At 41.9% G+C, this 17263-nt stretch overlaps 1 protein-coding gene across 2 annotated transcripts in view; it reads left to right on the top strand.

Moving 5' to 3' along the window:
* ASH1L (ASH1 like histone lysine methyltransferase) overlaps positions 1 to 16736 on the top strand; it is a 95276-nt gene extending 78540 nt beyond the window's left edge. For both annotated transcript variants that reach the window (XM_060758153.2, XM_060758152.2), the window contains 11 exons: positions 408 to 462; positions 582 to 714; positions 1980 to 2228; positions 3365 to 3451; positions 6031 to 6121; positions 8206 to 8344; positions 8492 to 8664; positions 10774 to 10940; positions 11034 to 11074; positions 14324 to 14628; positions 14925 to 16736. In XM_060758153.2, the coding sequence (XP_060614136.2) occupies positions 408 to 462; positions 582 to 714; positions 1980 to 2228; positions 3365 to 3451; positions 6031 to 6121; positions 8206 to 8344; positions 8492 to 8664; positions 10774 to 10940; positions 11034 to 11074; positions 14324 to 14628; positions 14925 to 15016 (1532 nt within the window). In that variant the 3' untranslated portion in view covers positions 15017 to 16736. The remainder of the gene's footprint in view (positions 1 to 407; positions 463 to 581; positions 715 to 1979; positions 2229 to 3364; positions 3452 to 6030; positions 6122 to 8205; positions 8345 to 8491; positions 8665 to 10773; positions 10941 to 11033; positions 11075 to 14323; positions 14629 to 14924) is intronic.
* Positions 16737 to 17263: the final 527 nt, after the last annotated feature.

The following is a 17263-nucleotide window of genomic DNA, read 5'->3' as shown; positions in this document are numbered from 1 at the left end:
ATTTTGAACCAGATTTCTTTTCTGCATACAAATCTCTTCTTCCCCTCAAAGAAGATGCTCAAAATGTATAGGATTGAAACATAAGGAAGAGGGATTAGACTTGTTTTCTGCTGCCCTGGAAACTAGGGCTCCGTGAAGGAATTGGTTCAAATGACAAGAAAGGAAATTCCACCTAAACATTAGGAAGAACTTCCTGACTCTAAGAGCTGTTCAACAGTTTAACTCACTGCCTCAAAGTGTCATGGAAGCCCCTTTTTTGGAGGTTTTTAAACAGAAGCTATTGGCCATCCGCTTTGATTGTGCTTTTCCTGCATCAGAGGTGGTTGGACTGGATGGCCCTTGGGGGTCTCGTCAAGCTCTAGGATTCTATGTATTGTAAACAAACTTTTTCTCTGCCTCCATTCCAGATTCCTCCAGGCAGGCCCTTGCAGCTCCTTTGCTGAATCTCCCCCCAAAGAAGAAGTAAGTTCTTGTATTTTCGCGAAGGTAGTCAAAGGGTCTGTGATTCAAACAGAACCAGGACCTGTTTTGAAATAAGGGCTCGTTGTAATGTGATATCTTTTCTGCTCCGTGTGTCTTAGGAACGCAGATTACTACGAGAAGATATCCGACCCCCTGGACCTCACCACCATTGAGAAGCAGATCCTGATCGGATATTACAAAACTGTGGAAGCTTTTGACGGTGACATGTTGAAGGTGTTTCGTAATGCGGAGGTGAGTTGGAGGGCATTTGGCTCTAGCACAGGGATGGGCAAACTTGTGCCCTCCTGGTGTTTTGGACTTCAACTCCCACAATTCCTAACTGCCTCAGGCTCCTTCCTGCTTAAGCGGCTGAGGGGAAAAAGGAAAGGGCCTGAGGTTGTTAGGAGTTGTGAGAGTTGAAGTCTAAATAACCGGAGGGCTGAAGTTTGCCCATGCCTGCTCTAGCAGATGCTTCTTGCCAGTTCCTCGACCCCGAGAAACAGCGTCTGAATGATTTACTGTATATACTTGAGTATAATCCTAGTTTTTCAGCCCTTTTTTAGGCTGAAAAGCCCCCCCCCCCCCCCTTGGCTTATACTCAAGTCAAGGTTATTTATTATTTTACTCTATTATTATTATTATTACATGTATTATTTTACTCTATTATTATTACATTTATAATTTAACTTTATTTTTACTGTTATTATTACATCTCCATTATTTTACTCTATTATTATTATTATTATTATTACATGTATCATTTTTATTATTACATTTATAATTTAACTTTATTATTACTGTTATTATTACATCTCCATTATTTTACTCTATTATTATTATTATTATTATTACATGTATTGTTTTACGCTATTATTATTATATTTTAAATTTAACTTTATTATTGGATGTTATTATTACATCTCCATTATTTTACTCTATTATTATTATTACATGTATTATTTTACTCTATTATTATATTTATAATTTAACTTCATTATTACTGTTATTATTACATCTCCATTATTTTACTCTATTATTATTATTATTACATGTACTGTTTTACTCTATTATTACATTTATAATCTAACTTTATTATTACTGTTATTATTATATTTCCATTATTTTACTCTATTATTATTATTATAGACTCCTTATTATTATTGGAAGGACACGGAAGCACATTTACATTGAAGAAGGTTAGAATAATGGTTTAATCAGAGTTGGGCAGTCTTACCTTAAATTACAGTTTTATGTAAATATTCGAAAACAGTTAAGCTACTGATGCCTCAGTTATTGTAATTTTATTGGTATCTATTTTTATTTTGAAATTGACCAGTAGCTGCTGCATTTCCCACTCTCGGCTTATACTTGAGTCTATATGTTTTCCCAGTTTTTTGTGGTAAAATTTGGTGCCTCGGCTTACATTCGGGTCGGCTTATACTCGAATATATATGGTAATTTTCCCGATAGGTTGCCCCTTCATGATAAAAATGAGTTTCTTCTGTTTTTGTGCTCAGAAATACTACGGCAGGAAATCTCCCATTGGGCGGGACGTCTGTCGGTTGCGGAAAGCATACTACAACGCGCGTCACGAGGCGGCTGCCCAAATTGATGAGATTGTGGGAGAGACGGCAAGCGAGGCGGACAGCAGTGAGACGTCTATGTGCGAGAAGGAGAACGGCCACGAGAAAGATGAGGACGTGATCCGCTGCATCTGCGGCCTGTTCAAAGACGAAGGGCTCATGATCCAGTGTGACAAGTGCATGGTGAGGGCATGCAATAATAATAAATATAGTAAAATAATAACAATAATAGAGTGGAATAATCTATATAAATAAAAATGTAATGTTCATTTGTGGGATTAACAGAACTCAAAAACCACTGGACGAATTGACACCAAATTTCAACACAAGACACCTAACAATCCAATATATGTCCATTCAAAAATTGATTTTGTCATTTGGGAGTTGTAGTTGCTGGGATTTATAGTTCACCTACAATCAGAGCACTCTGAACCCCACCAACGATGGAATTGAACCAAACTTGGCACACAGTTCTCCCATGAACAGAAAATACTGGAAGGGTTTGGTGGGCAGTGTCCTTTGGTTTTGGAGTTGTAGTTCACCTCCATCCAGAGATCACTGTGGACTCAAACAATGATGGATCTGGACCAAACTCTACACGAATACTCAATATGCCCAAATGTGAACACGGGTGGAGTTTGGGGAAAATAGAATCTTGACATTTGGGAGTTGTAGTTGTTGGGATTTATAGTTCGCCTGCAATCACATAGTATTCTGAACCCCACCAACGATAGAATTGGGCCAAACCTCCCACACAGAACCCCCCATGTGGGCCACAGCAACGTGTGGCAGGGGATGGCTAGTAAATGTAATAAAAATAATAATTGAGTAAAATAATGTAAATGTAATAATAATAATAATACTAAAGTAAAATTATAAATGTAATAAAATAATAATAACTGATTAAAATAATAAATAACTTTGCCTCGCGTATAAGCCAAGGGGGGCTTTTCAGGACAAAAAAGGGTTGAAAAACTAAACATATACTCTAATATATATGGTATATACCCTTAACAGCTTATAATTCTGCTGGTCTGTTTAGGGTTCTGTTACCTGTTTTGATTAGAAGTAACTTTTTCTCATTTTGAGGGGGGGGGGGTATTTTGAGGCTCTGGGCCCCTTCCAGCAAGTAATACTGACTTGTTAGTCAGCACAACCCAGTGGAGTTAGGTCCAAAACATTTTCTGAGCCAAGCCAGAGTGGTTTTCTCCATTGCACTGAAAATCTGCAACAGATTGGAAGCGGATTGGGACGAGAGGTCAGGAAAGGCGGAAATCCAATTCAGTTTTTTTCGCTGATCCATTCATTTTGTCCTGCAGGTTTGGCAGCACTGTGACTGCATGGGGGTGAACTCAGACGTTGAACACTACCTGTGTGAACAGTGCGACCTTCGCGCAGTGGATAGAGTAAGTCTCCATCTGCTGCTTACTTAAGCCGACTCCACAATCGCTTTACCTGTATAAAGTAATGTCAAGCAACTTTTATCTGCCACTAGAAGCAAACAAATGGCATTTTGTTTGTTTTCTTCTTGGTTTTATTTTGTTAGACGCTTATGACCTTTCAGCTAGTTTTAGGTGCCAGACAATGGGTCAGGTGGGCAATCAGACAAAGAATTGAATTCCCTTCGGAGGAGAAAATATATAATTTTTTGGTGTAGGGAATGACTTGAGAAACTGCAAGTTGCTTCTGGTTTGAGCGAATTGCCTGTCTGCAAAAATGTTGTCCAGGTGAAGCCTGGATGTTTTACCATCCTGTGAGAGGCTTCGCTCATGTCTCCGCATGAGAAGTTGGAGCTGACAGATAGGAGCTCACCCCGCTCCCCGTATTTGAACTGCCGACCTTCAGTCAGCAGTCCTACCGGCACAAGGGTTACTTTAACCCGTTGTGTCACCATGGGCTCCTATAAATATATCTATATAAATAAAAATGTAATGTTCGCTTGTGGGATTAACATAACTCAAAAACAACTGGGTGAATTGACACCAAATTTGGCCACAAGACACCTACAAACCCAAGGAGTGACCATCACTCAAAAAAATTGATTTTGTCATTTGGGAGTTGTAGTTGCTGGGATTTATAGTTCACCTACAATCAAAGAGCATTCTGAACTCAACCAATGATGGAATTGAACCAAACTTGACACACAGAACTCCCATGACCAACAGAAAACATTATAAGGGTTTGGTGGGCATTGACCTTGACTTTGGGAGTTGTAGTTCACCTATACCCAGAGAGCGGTGTGGATTCAAACAATGATGGATCTGGACCAAACTTGGCAGGAATACTCAATATGCCCAAATGTGAACACAGATAGAGTTTAGGGGAAATAAACCTTGACATTTAGGAGTTGTAGTTACTGTGATTTACAGTTCACCTACAGAGAGCATTCTGAACCCCACGAACTGTTTACCCACAAGCATAGAGAAATTACATATATTAGAAACAGACATTTTCTCATTACTTTATTTTCTAGATCACCAGACTGGGCCACAGCAACGCGTGGCAGGGGATGGCTAGTATCTATATAAATAAAGATGTAATATTCGTTTGTGGGATTAACATTACTTACTTAGGCGATCCCTCGTTTTCCGAGGATGATTGTCTTCCAGTATTCTTGTGGGTGTGTATGTGGCTGTGGAGCCCTATTCTTGCTCTGCATCTTCCGCAGTGAGGGCATTGGTTTCCAGGTGGGAGGCAGTCTCGGTCGGGGTTGGCTTGATGCGCTTTCCTCTTGGCACGCTTCTCCCTTTTGCCCTCCATTCATGCCTCTTCAAATTCTGCAGCACTGCTGGTCACAGCTGACCTCCAGCCGGAGCATTCAAGGGCGAGGGCTTCCCAGTTAAGGTTGGCTTTGAGCCCATCTTTACATCTCTTCCTGTCCACGAACATTCCGTTTTCCATTCTTGAGTTCGGAGTAGAGCAACTGCTTTGGGAGACGGTGAGGGATTAACATAAAAACTACTGGGCGAATTGACACCAAATTTGGACACAATACACCTCTCAGGCCAACGAGTGACCATCACTCATAAAAACACTGGAAAACACTGCAGAAGAAACTTAAAAAGCCAAAAAATAAAAAATACATTTCAACACATGCACAAAACCACTCATATATGCAGGTACACATATATACACGCACATATACACACACAAAATACATATACACAGACTGTGCCACAGCAACGCATGGCAGGGGACAGCTAGTATAATAATATAATAATTAAATGATGCCTCAGAGGATATGCTCAATCCAGGGAATTATTATTACTACCAGAACCAAGTTCCCAGGTCTTTTCCTCATGCAATCCATTTTTAGGTTCCTCATTTCATTCTGCAAACTAATTTAGTCTGGCATACTTTTAGAAATCAGAAATGGATTTTAATCTAACGCAGGTCACCCAGCGCTATGCCAGTAGAGTCTAATGCCCCCTTATCTAAATCAGAGCTCTCTAAACTGTGAGTCCGGACACCTGGGGACACGAGAAATTTGGTTTCTGAGCAGCACCCATTTACACAAATCTGTTATCAACAACATGTAAGGTGACAGTAGACTCTGCAGAAGATGTTTCAGCTGCCCTTCATAAAAAAGGAAAATCAGCCTATTTAGCAAGTCTCACAAATGCTGATTTATTATCAGTAAAGGTTTTGTTTTTGTGCCTATTTTATATCCCTAAGGTCACATAAAAATTTCTCAGGTGGATAAGGGTCATGAGTGGGAAAATGTTAAAGAAACACTAATTTTAGAAAGACTATGAAACTACAGGGCTGTTTTTAGTCATTCCCACTCCGTACTCCCAACTCTTTTAGTTGCCTTACAGTTTAATTCCCTTTTAACAAACATATCTCTGTGATCTTTTGTGAATCACTTTGGAACTCATTTGAAAAGCTAATGTGAAGATCTTTAATTTTGTGAGTGATAAAAGTGAGTCCCAGAAAGTTGAGCTACATTGCACTTCTTTTGCTCTTTTTTCTTGTCTTTCGTTAGGAGGTGCCTATGATTCCTCGTCCTCATTATGCCCAGTCTGGCTGTGTTTACTTCATCTGTCTGTTACGGGACGATCTCTTGCTACGCCAAGGTGAGTGTCTGTCTTCTCTGGGAGTCAACCTTTGGGAATCTTGTACCTATCTGTCCAGTTTGACAAAGTAAATGCTTGGTGAAGGGTTCAAAATACAGGTGCATATCATGATATCTTAATAGCAAATCCTCAAATATTAATTCTCCTAATAACTGCTATCCTTTCTGTGACTGGCACTGACTCTTCCAGAGTTGCCTTAGGGCTGAGAAAGGCGGGCAAGAAATGCCATAAATAGATAGATAGATAGATAGATAGATGGATAGATAGATAGATAGATAGATAGATAGATAAGTCAGTTGACTTTAAAGCAGTGATTCCCAATCTTTTTTTTTTTGACCAGGAACCAAAAGGATTACAAATTGGTTTTTGGTCAACTTCAGATTTGATTTGGTTATTTAGGGAGCTGATTCAGGAAATTGCATTGGATAGACCACATCAGCTCTAGTTTCTGATACAGAACATATGCCATCCTGTAGTTACTATCTGCTCGCCCACAGAAAACCATGGTCTGTGCTCTATCCAATACAATTTTCTGAATCAGCATCCCAAATAACCCCAGGAACAGGCCTAAACATGAAAAAACAAAAAACAAAAACATTTTTGGTTGGGATGTGTTATTATCCGTAGTTAACATTCATGTAAATAAAAAAAAAAAGAAGGGGGCTGATGCTGAAATAATACCTTTAATAATAATATAAATGGCTTTAATAATATTTTACTACTACTACTACTACTACTACTACTTTGAGAGAGCAAACAGGGTCTTACAAAGGGCTGCTTTCCCATTACAACTGATGTGTGGCAGTGGGAGATAATAATAATCATCATCATCTCTATGCTGGATTTCGTATCACAAAATCACAAGTCGAACACTTCCCAAGCGTCTTGGACTGTCTGATGTATTTTCGAATGATGCGTGCAGATCCAAGTAAGATGGCCTTTTGCAGTTGACAGATCGTGATTTTGTCAATGTTTATTGTTTCCAAATGCCGGCTGAGATCTTTTGGCACGGCCACTGGGACCACCTATACTGGTTGATGCCAGAGCCTTTACAGTTCAATTTTGAGGTCTTGATAGCGGCTGAGTTTTTCCTGATGTTTTTCCTCAATGCGACTGTCACCTGGAATGGCAACATCCATAATCCAGACTTTTTTCTTTTCCACAATCGTGATGTCTGGTGTATTGTGTTCCAAAACTTTGTCAGTCTGGATTCAAAAGTCCCACAGTATTTTTGCATGTTCATTTTCTACGACCTTTGAGGGTTTATAATCCCACCAGTTCTTTACTGCTGGCAGGTGGTACTTGTGACATAAGTTCCAATGAATCATTTGGGCCACAGAGTTGTGCCTCTGTTTGTAGTCCGTCTGCAATTTTCTTGCAACAACTGAGGATATGGTCCATGATTTCATCATCTTCCTTGCACAGTCTACATTTTGGGTCATCCGCTGATTTTTTGTCATCGACTGATGATGATGATGATGATGACGACGACGACGACGACGACGATGATGATGATTATTATTATTATTATTTTGGGGGAATCTCCTTCTCTGTCTCACTTCCTCGCTCCTGCCACTGGGTGAGTCTTCTCCGCCCTGGCCTGGGAAGCCTCCCAAGGTCGAGAAAGTGCTGGCGAGCGCTACAGCCCTCCTTCCTTCCTTTTCTCCCTCTCCTCTCTCTTGCCCCCTCGTGCGTGCCACCAGGTGAGTCTTCTCTGCCGCCCAAGAAAGCACAAGTGAGGGCAACCCACTGGTGTCTCCTTCCTTCCTTCCATCTCTTCCTTATTTTAGTTCTCGCAGCCCACCAGTGGGCCAGGGCCCGAGTTGGGAACCACTGCTTTAAAGGAATGGGATTGGACAAATTCCAGAGAAGTCTTTTACTCCAATTAAACAACTATTTTTAAAAGAACTACAAAATTCCAACTCTTTTGGTTTCCCTTAAATAACAGCATCACCACTCTTCTACTTTGGGCAGAACTCAGCTGATTCATGAATTCCACAGTAGATAAAGGCTGTGAAAATGTGATGAACAGGTCCCAATCCAAGGTGCAAAGAGGCAGTTCTGATACCTTTTCCTCTTGACAGGTGACTGCGTGTACCTGATGCGAGACAGCCGAAGGACTCCGGATGGGCATCCCGTTCGACAGTCGTACCGCCTGCTGTCCCACATCAATCGAGAGCGGCTTGATATTTTCCGCATTGAAAAGCTCTGGAAGAATGAAAAGTAAGTCTCAATCCTCTCTTCTGGCTTACACAAAACTGCCATTTGCAAGAGTTTCACTCCAACAACATTTGTAAATGTGTACACTCGTGCTATACGTAAATCTCCAATGCAGGATGAAATCTAAACTCTCTTCTTCCTTTCCCTCAGGGGAGAACGATTTGCCTTTGGACACCACTATTTCCGTCCCCACGAAACACACCACTCCCCTTCCAGAAAGTTCTACCACAACGAACTGTTCCGAGTGCCTCTCTACGAGATCATCCCCTTGGAGGCCGTGGTGGGGACCTGCTGCGTGCTGGACCTTTACACCTATTGCAAAGGCAAGGCCATGTCGCTGGGTGCCAAACCAGCTCTTAGTTCTCAAGATTGTATCCTCCTCCTTGCTCCAAACCATAGAACTTCAAGAGGCTGCAGCCTAAATAATTTGGGAAGCATTGGAATGCCTTTGCTGTGAGAAAACTCTACAAACTTTGAGGCTTTCATCATGGCAGAAGGTTATGCCAATGGATAATCTATATAAATAAAAATGTAATGTCCGTTTGTGGGATTAACAGAACTCAAAAACCACTGGGGGAAATGACACCAAATTTGGACACAAGACACCTAACAACCCAATGTATGTCCTTCACTCAAAAATTTGATTTTTGTCATTTGGGAGTTGTAGTTGCAGGGATTTATAGTTCACCTACAATCAAAGATCATTCTGAATCCCACCAACGATGGAATTGAACCAAACTTGGCACACAGTTCTCCCATGACCAAGAGAAAATACTGGGTTTGATGGGCAGTGTCCTTTGGTTTTGGAGTTATAGTTCACCTACATCCAGAGATCTCTGTGGACTCAAACAATGATGGATCTGGACCAAACTCTACGAATACTCAATATGTCCAAATGTGAACATTGGTGGAGTTTGGGGAAAATAGAATCTTGACATTTGGGAGTTGTAGTTACTGGGATTTATAGTTCACCTACAATCACAAAGCATTCTGAACCCCACCAATGATAGAATTGGGCCAAACCTCCCACACAGAACCCCCATGTGGGCCACAGCAATGCGTGGCAGGGGACAGCTAGTATAGTAATAAGACTTTATTTATATTCTACTCTATCTCCCCAAGGGGATGAATGAATGGTTTTCCCTCCCACAAGACTTGGTGATTGTGCATAGAAATAGATTGATGATAAATTCTAAACAGAACAAGCAACGTTCTTCTTTTACAAATATATAATTAATGTATGGAATTGTCCACCACAAAATTCAGTCCAGCATGACAGGGGATGGTGTCTCACATTCCTAATAATAATAATAATAACAATAACAACAATAATAACAACAACAATGGCTCTGGCTTAAACAGGTGATCCCAGTGGTCATTGCCACACTGGGTGCCATGCCGAAAGATCTCAGCCGGCATTTGGAAACAATAAACATCGACAAAATCACGATCTGTCAACTGCAAAAGGCCACCTGACTTGGATCTGCACGCATCTTTCGAAAATACATCACACAGTCCTAGACGCTTGGGAAGTGTTCGACTTGTGATTTTGTGATATGAAATAGAGATCTCATTGGCTGTGACATAGTGTGGTTTTGTGTCAGTAAAATAATAATAACAACAACAACTGTATTTTTATACCCCGCCTCCATCCCCCCAAAGGGACTCGGGGTGGCTTACAAAGGGACATGCCCAACAAAACAGGTTAAAATAAGCATTGAAAAGCAAGCAATATGCAATATTAATAAACATAAAATCAGACGACATTATACAAACAATTTAAAGCAATATCATGACTGAATAAATAAAGTTTTCAGTAAACCTAGCATAGCTGCTTCCATGAAGGTAGTTATTCTGAAGGGAGTATTCTACTCTGTTCCAAGTCCATTTGAGTCAGTCCACTACTTACAGAGCACATACACAATGGAATTACTTGTGCTCAGAGGTGGCGCAACCACTGTGGCTTCAATACACTGATAATAGTATAGGGAATAAGCATATTACTCTATTAAAACAAATTTATTAGTACTTCAATGGGAAGTGTTGGCCTTCTTTTGGCTGATGAGATAAGATTGTTGTTGTTGTTGTTGTTGTGTTCTTTCAAGTCATTACAGACTTAGGTTGACCCTAAGCGAGGGCTGGGTAAATGACTTTGGAGGGTCACATTCGGCCCCCGGGCCTTAGTTTGAGGACCCCTGGTATCGGGAATAAGCATATTAGTCTATTACAACGAAAGCAGCAGTCTTGCTATTTCCAAAGGACTACTAAGTTTGTGAAGCTTTAATTTGAGATTTGTTTTGAAAGTGCTTTAGTGGGGAACAGAATACAGAATCGACTCATAGCCTTTTTGCTGAGCTGCAGATTCTCAATTATAGAGACAAGACTTTTTGAAATCATTCATCTGACCGTCCCTCTGGGTGTTTTGCCCACAGGAAGGCCAAAGGGTACGAAGGAACCGGATGTGTACATCTGCGATTACCGCCTCGATAAATCAGCCCACCTCTTTTACAAGATCCACCGAAACCGCTATCCAGTCTGCACCAAGACCTATGCCTTTGACCACTTCCCCAAAAGGCTGACACCGAAGAGAGACTTCTCTGTAAGCCAGTTCAGTAATCAATTCTCCACATTCTGTGTTGGCATTAAGTGTCAGAATATGAACTTTCACTCTGCTTTTCTTTATCTCTTCCAGCCTCATTATATTCCAGACAATTACAAAAGGAATGGAGGCAGGTGAGTCCCTTCATCGCTCTGCATTCATTTGGGGAAAATGTTTTGGCAGAGAGGGGAATTACATTTTTAGACTAAACTAAACAATCATGTTATTTATTAGTTGCCATTTGTAAACCGCTCCGAGTCTCCTTCGGGCTGAGAGGAGCAGTATATAAATATAGCAAATAAATAAATAAATAAATCTATATAAATAAAAATGTAATGTTCATTTGGGGGATTAACATAACCACAAAACCACAATTGACACGAAATTTGGAGACAATATACCTAACAGTCCAACGAGTGTCCATCACCCCTAAACACACACACACAGACAAAACCCCAGCGGAATAGGCTTTAAAAAAACCCAAAATACATAGTATATACAGATACACATATGCTCATATACATATAAACATGCATACATTCATACACATGTATGTGTGTGTGTGTATATATATATATATGCAAAAACACACACAAATACACACATACATATACATAAACACAAATGAAAGTCACAGGGAGGTGGGAGCAAGCTTCCTTCCTGCTACCCTGGAGACTAGGACATGGAACAATGGCTTCAAACTACAAGAAAGGAGATTCCATCTGAACATTAGGAAGAACTTCCTAACTGTGAGAGCCATTCAACAGTGGAACTCTCTGCCCCGGAGTGTGGTGGAGGCTCCTCCTTTGGAGGCTTTGGAACAGAGGCTGGTTGGCCATCTGTCGGGGGTGCTTTGAATTCAATTTTCCTGCTTCTTGGCAGGAGGTTGGACTGGATGGCCCACGAAGTCTCTTCCAACTCTATGATTCTATGATTCTATATACATATATACATGCACACACAAATATACATATACACACATATACGTATACACTTGCACACATACACAATATGCATGTACACATATAAACACAAATACACATACACACACACACATATACACACACAAAACACATGTAGCAACGCGTGGCAGGGGACAGCTAGTAAATAAATAAATTTATCGTGTCAGAAACAAGTTGAGGGTGCAGTTAAAATGCATTCAAAAACACATGGTGGTTTTTTTAAAAAAAAAAACTTGGCATTATGTTGAATATCCTTTGACCAGTAGCCCGCCACTTGGAGTGCCTCTGGTATCGCTGTGAGAAGGTCCTCCATTGTACATGTGGCAGGGCTCAGATTGCATTGTAGTAGGTGGTCTGTAGTTTGCTCTTCTCCACACTCACATGTCATGGACTCCACTTTGTGGCCCTATTTCTTAAGGTTAGCTCTGCATCTTGTTTATATATCATATTTATATATTTATAAAGCTTACCTGCCTCATATAGCTCCTGAAACATACTTGTTTTGAGACTGGGAAAATGTGCAGAAAGGAGAAAAGAATATAGATAAGATAACTAAGGCGTTGCTAAGGCAGAGGGTGCAGATCTGTGTAAGAGGTTGAGAAAGATGAGGTTGACCTCAAGAGATTGGAGGGGGAAGAAGACCAACTCATGTTGCACTGAGCTCAAGTGAGGCAGAGATCGGGGCTCGGAGCATAGCATACACAGAGATCTGTATAATAAAGCAGTTACTGAAGGACTTGCAGAGTCCGGTTGAGGACACCACAACAATTTACGAGGGCAACCAGACATGCATACACATGGCTACCCAAGCCAGGTTAAAACAAAGGAGCAAGCATGTGGACATAAAGTAGAATTGTGCTAGGGATGTAATAAAGAATGGTGAGATTGATTTGATTTTCTGCAGTACTAACTTGAACCTGGCAGATGTGATAACCAAACTGTTGAGTGTTCAAAAACATTTAGCAGTATTGAATGATTTGTGTATTTTTGATTGTATTGTATAAATGTAAAGGCTTATTTTTCTGTTAACACAAGGAGTGGTGTTTGAACATGCGAGGAATCAGTGTGTGTGTGTGTATCAGCTGCAAAATAAGATGCATGAAGCTGATTGGTCAGGCAATACCTGGGGAGATGATAATATTTATTTATTTATTTATTTAGAACTTTTATATACCGGTCTTCTCACCTCGAACAAGGGACTCAGGCCGGTTTACAACACGGGGTTCATACGCAATAATTTTAAAAACACCACATCAATAATACACTAATATAAACACATTAAACTACTATCATATAATTATATAAAGTACAGTCGTTAACATAAAAATCGCTATTCATCCCCATCCGTCCATGTGGTCAAAAGCCCATTGCCTCACTCATCAAATGCCAGATTCCAAAGCCAGGTCTTCACCAACCTTCTAAACGCCAAGATGCTTTACGCGCGAGTAGGCCACACGGAGCAGCTGCCCTTGGCTGGCTCACGATGCCCACTGGGCCTGACGGATAGCGTGAGCCAGCCAAGGGAGGGGCACTATGGGGGGGGCGCTCCTCCTCCACGGGCCGGATAAGTGCCCTTGGCGAGCTGGAAGTGGCCCGCGGGCCGTAGTTTGAGGACCCCTGATTTAGAGCTTTGTAGGTGATGACCTGCACCTTGAATTAGGACCGGAAGACAAACGGCAGCCAATGAAGCTCCTTAAACAGGGGAGTTGACCTTTTCCTATCATTTGCCCCAGTTATTAATCTGGCTGCTGCACCTTGGACGAGTTGTAATTTCCAGGCCATCTTCAAGGAGATGGCTGAGCCGAATGCACATGACTATTATTATTATTATTATTATTATTATTAAACTTTATTTGTACCCCGCTAGCATCTCCCGAAGGACTCGATGTGGCTTACAAAGGCCAAGGCCTCAATACACAACACAACAATACACTCAAAGCAAATTAAAAACAATTAAAGCAGTATTAAAAACAACAAAACCACAAGCAATAAACAATACATCAACAAGATAAAACTGGGCCAAGCCAGAGTAAAGGGTACAGGATTAAAAAGTGCTGATGTGACAGGTGATATTATAGGGCAAGTGCAGTGTGCAGAGTGCGGCAGTCTTAAATTCTAATAAAGTGCTTCTGGGACTTGGTATTGGAGATTTCCTAAACTAAGTATACTAGCGATAGATAAGGGGGCACTCTGCATGAACACTTTTACTCAAGAGACCACAGTGAAGTTTCAAACTTCATTGTATGGCAAGTGTAGATGGGGCCTTGGTTAGGCTGGCCATGCTGATACTGAGAACATTCTTCCGAGTCTTTGCATGAGGCAGTCCTTCTGTAGCAATGTGGCTTGCACAGCCGGCCATGCAGTGTTTCCTTCTGTCTGAGACTCCTCATGCCATTGAATGGCTCCTGTTATCTTTCCCAGGTCAGCCTGGAAGTCTGACCGTGCCAAGTCACAGAGCAAAGATCTGTGCCAGGAGGAAGACCCCCTTCCTCTCATGGAAGACATGATTGTGAGCCAGGAGCCGGCCTCCAGCGAGCAGGTGCCCCGCCTGGAAGAGCCAGAGAAGGAGGCCCCTTCCCAAGAAAGCGATGAGATGGAGAAGAAGGAGGAAGAGAGCAGCCCCATCCCCAGGCGGCCTTGCACTCCAGAGGAACGCCGGCACATGCAGCGCGAGAGGCTCAACCAAATCCTCCTTACCCTCCTAGAGAAAATCCCAGGGAAAAATGGTAAGAGAACAACAGTTTTTTTCTCTCCCTCCCTTCCCACAAAGTCCACACGTTTCCTTTTTAATATAACACCTAGGGCATATACCTGGCTTTGCCCAGTTGTCAGAGGGCTGCTGACCTCTGCTTTCATCCCATCTTTCTCTTTCTTCCTTTCTTTTTTTCCTTCCTTCCTCCCTCCCTCCCTCCCTCCCTTCCTTCCCTTCCCTTCTATCATACCTTCCCTTCCATCATACTTAGTTTGCTCTCTGAGGTGCTTTACTGAAGTGTATCTGTCTGCGTTTCTCTCTCGCACACAGCCATTGACGTCACCTACCTGTTAGAGGAAGGTTCGGGGCGGAAGCTGCGGCGGCGCACTCTGGCTCTCCCAGAGAGCAGCTTCAGGAAGTGACACGTGACGCTCCTCCCGCTGAGACAGAGGCTGCGCCTGGCGTTCCGCACATGAGACTGTTGGATGGATGGGCAAGGCTTTGGCCCGCTTTCCTGTGCCCCGCAGTGCGTTTAGGGTGGGGTGGGGTGGGCGGCGGCCAAGGAGGTAGAAGAAGGAAACGGACAAAAAACGGTTCGGTAGCACTTAGACGATGCGTTTGGGTAGGCAAGCGGCCCCACTCAGCAGTACTCTTACGACTTGTGTGGTGTGGGGCGTGCCTTGTGGTCGGCGTTAAGGTACTCAGAAAAACCTTGTGGTTGTTTGTCCAAGACAGTCTGGTTTTAATTTTTTATTTATTCCCCCCCCCCCCTCCCGACACACACCCAAACATACATGCTCTTGCTCCAGGTCGGAGGAAGGAGAAAAGGGGGCAGGAGGAGGGAGATGGACAGAGGCATATGGGGAGGTAAGCTGGTTCAGAACTGATTTTCCTTCCATAGGAGACCTGTCACCGTTAAACAGCTCAAGCTGGAGGTGGCCGAATGGGGTCGGAGGCGCCGGGGAAACGTCCCAAACCCCAAGAGAGGGGCTCGAGGGGCACGGAAGGCCTTTGGTTTGCTCAGGACACAGCGGAGTCAGAGCGACGCATTGAGCGCGGAAGGCACGTGGGACATTTTCGAGCCCCCGTCGGCGTGGAAGCCGCGGCCAAAGCCCTCCGACTCCGAAGCACTTGTTTTCCCACGTTCTGCAACTTAGGGGTGGGCAGGGAGGGCAAGTTTTTTAAAAACACTTTCATTTGGGGTTTTTTTGCTGCAGAGGAAATTTTATAAAGCAAGTCGAATCCTAACGCCATCCCGTTGTTTCCCCCCCCCCCTTGTTTAATTTTGTAGTAAGCTGTTGTTCTTGTGTGTCCCGTGTATTGTGAACATATATTTTTTTTACTAAAAAAAGACAAAAAAATATATCCCAGCCCTGTCCAAACAGCAAAGCCCTTCCACTACATGAACCGTCGAGCAGTATTTCTGAGCAAGTATTTGTCGTGAAACTGTAGACTTATTATTATTCATGGATAACACTACTCCTTGTGTTTTGATTTTGTTTTTTAGGAAAAGAAAAAAAATATGTACAGCTTAAAAGCATCCGTCTCTTAAAGAGACAGTGTATTTTACGCTCCCGCCTCTCTTTGCCCTTAAACTGGGGAGGGATTAAAACAAAACAAAAAAAAGGTGTTAACTCATTGGAAAGGAACGGTTTCCTTGCTTAACACAAAAACGGTTTCCAACCATTGCTGACATTTAGTGCCGTACCAGAAGGAGAACATGCCGTGGTTTATTGGCCATAGGGAGCCGGCAGTTCGGCATACACTGGCCCTTTAACGTGGCTTTGCTCTGTCTCTTTTTGGCGTCCCTACGCATATTATGGTCCTGTTTTAGGTGTCCTTATAAAAAAAAAACGAATCCTGTTTCTCAATGTGCCAAGTTGTATATATATATATCAAGAACCCTTTTTTTTTCTTCTTTTTTGCTGCGTGGTTGTAAAACAATATGGTAGCGCTCTCTCTGTGTCCCTTCCCCGATGGACCAAGCTTTGTCCCGACTGTACATTGTCGTTGACTATATTACTCTTTTATTAGTTTGGAACAAACAAACAAAAGGCTCCATTCCATTCGGATTTTTCTTTTCTTTCCTGATGATTTAAGAAGTTAAGAAAGGGTTGGGAACGGAGAAGGGATGGGTGGGATGGGGGGGGGGGGGAATAAAAAGGGGGAGCCCTTTGAGGAAAAAAATATTTTATTAAAAAAAATAAGACAAATAAGAAAATAGTTTGGAATATTTTCTTACTGTAGAAAAAAAAGCCTTGTACAGGAGATCCCTGAGTATAAAATACTCGTTCGTGTTGTAGGAAAAATGGGGAGGGCAGGGTGGGAAAAAACGCATGTCCGCAAAATCTTTTTAAGTCACTCCATTTAGTTCCGAACGGGGAAATTGTCTCAGAATGGTGTTAAACACTAAACAAAAATAGAGAAAGAGAGAAAAACAAAATTAAAGTCCTTTTAAAAGAAAATGATGATGATGATGATGATGATGATGATGATGATGAAAAGCTTGCCCAGAAGTGAGACACTAGCTCTGCCATTTTATCTTTCGTTTCTTGAAAGACTAAAAACGATGTTTTTTAGACAATCAAATTCTAGGTAAGTGCGAAAAGAATTTGCGTTGGGTTGTTTTGTTTTTCTTAATTTTTTTTGGTTTTGTTTTCTTACTGGTG

This window comes from Anolis sagrei, chromosome 12 (genome assembly GCF_037176765.1).
Source record: "Anolis sagrei isolate rAnoSag1 chromosome 12, rAnoSag1.mat, whole genome shotgun sequence".
NCBI classification, from domain to species: Eukaryota; Metazoa; Chordata; class Lepidosauria; order Squamata; family Dactyloidae; genus Anolis; species Anolis sagrei.
This window is presented reverse-complemented; position numbering and strand designations above follow the sequence as displayed.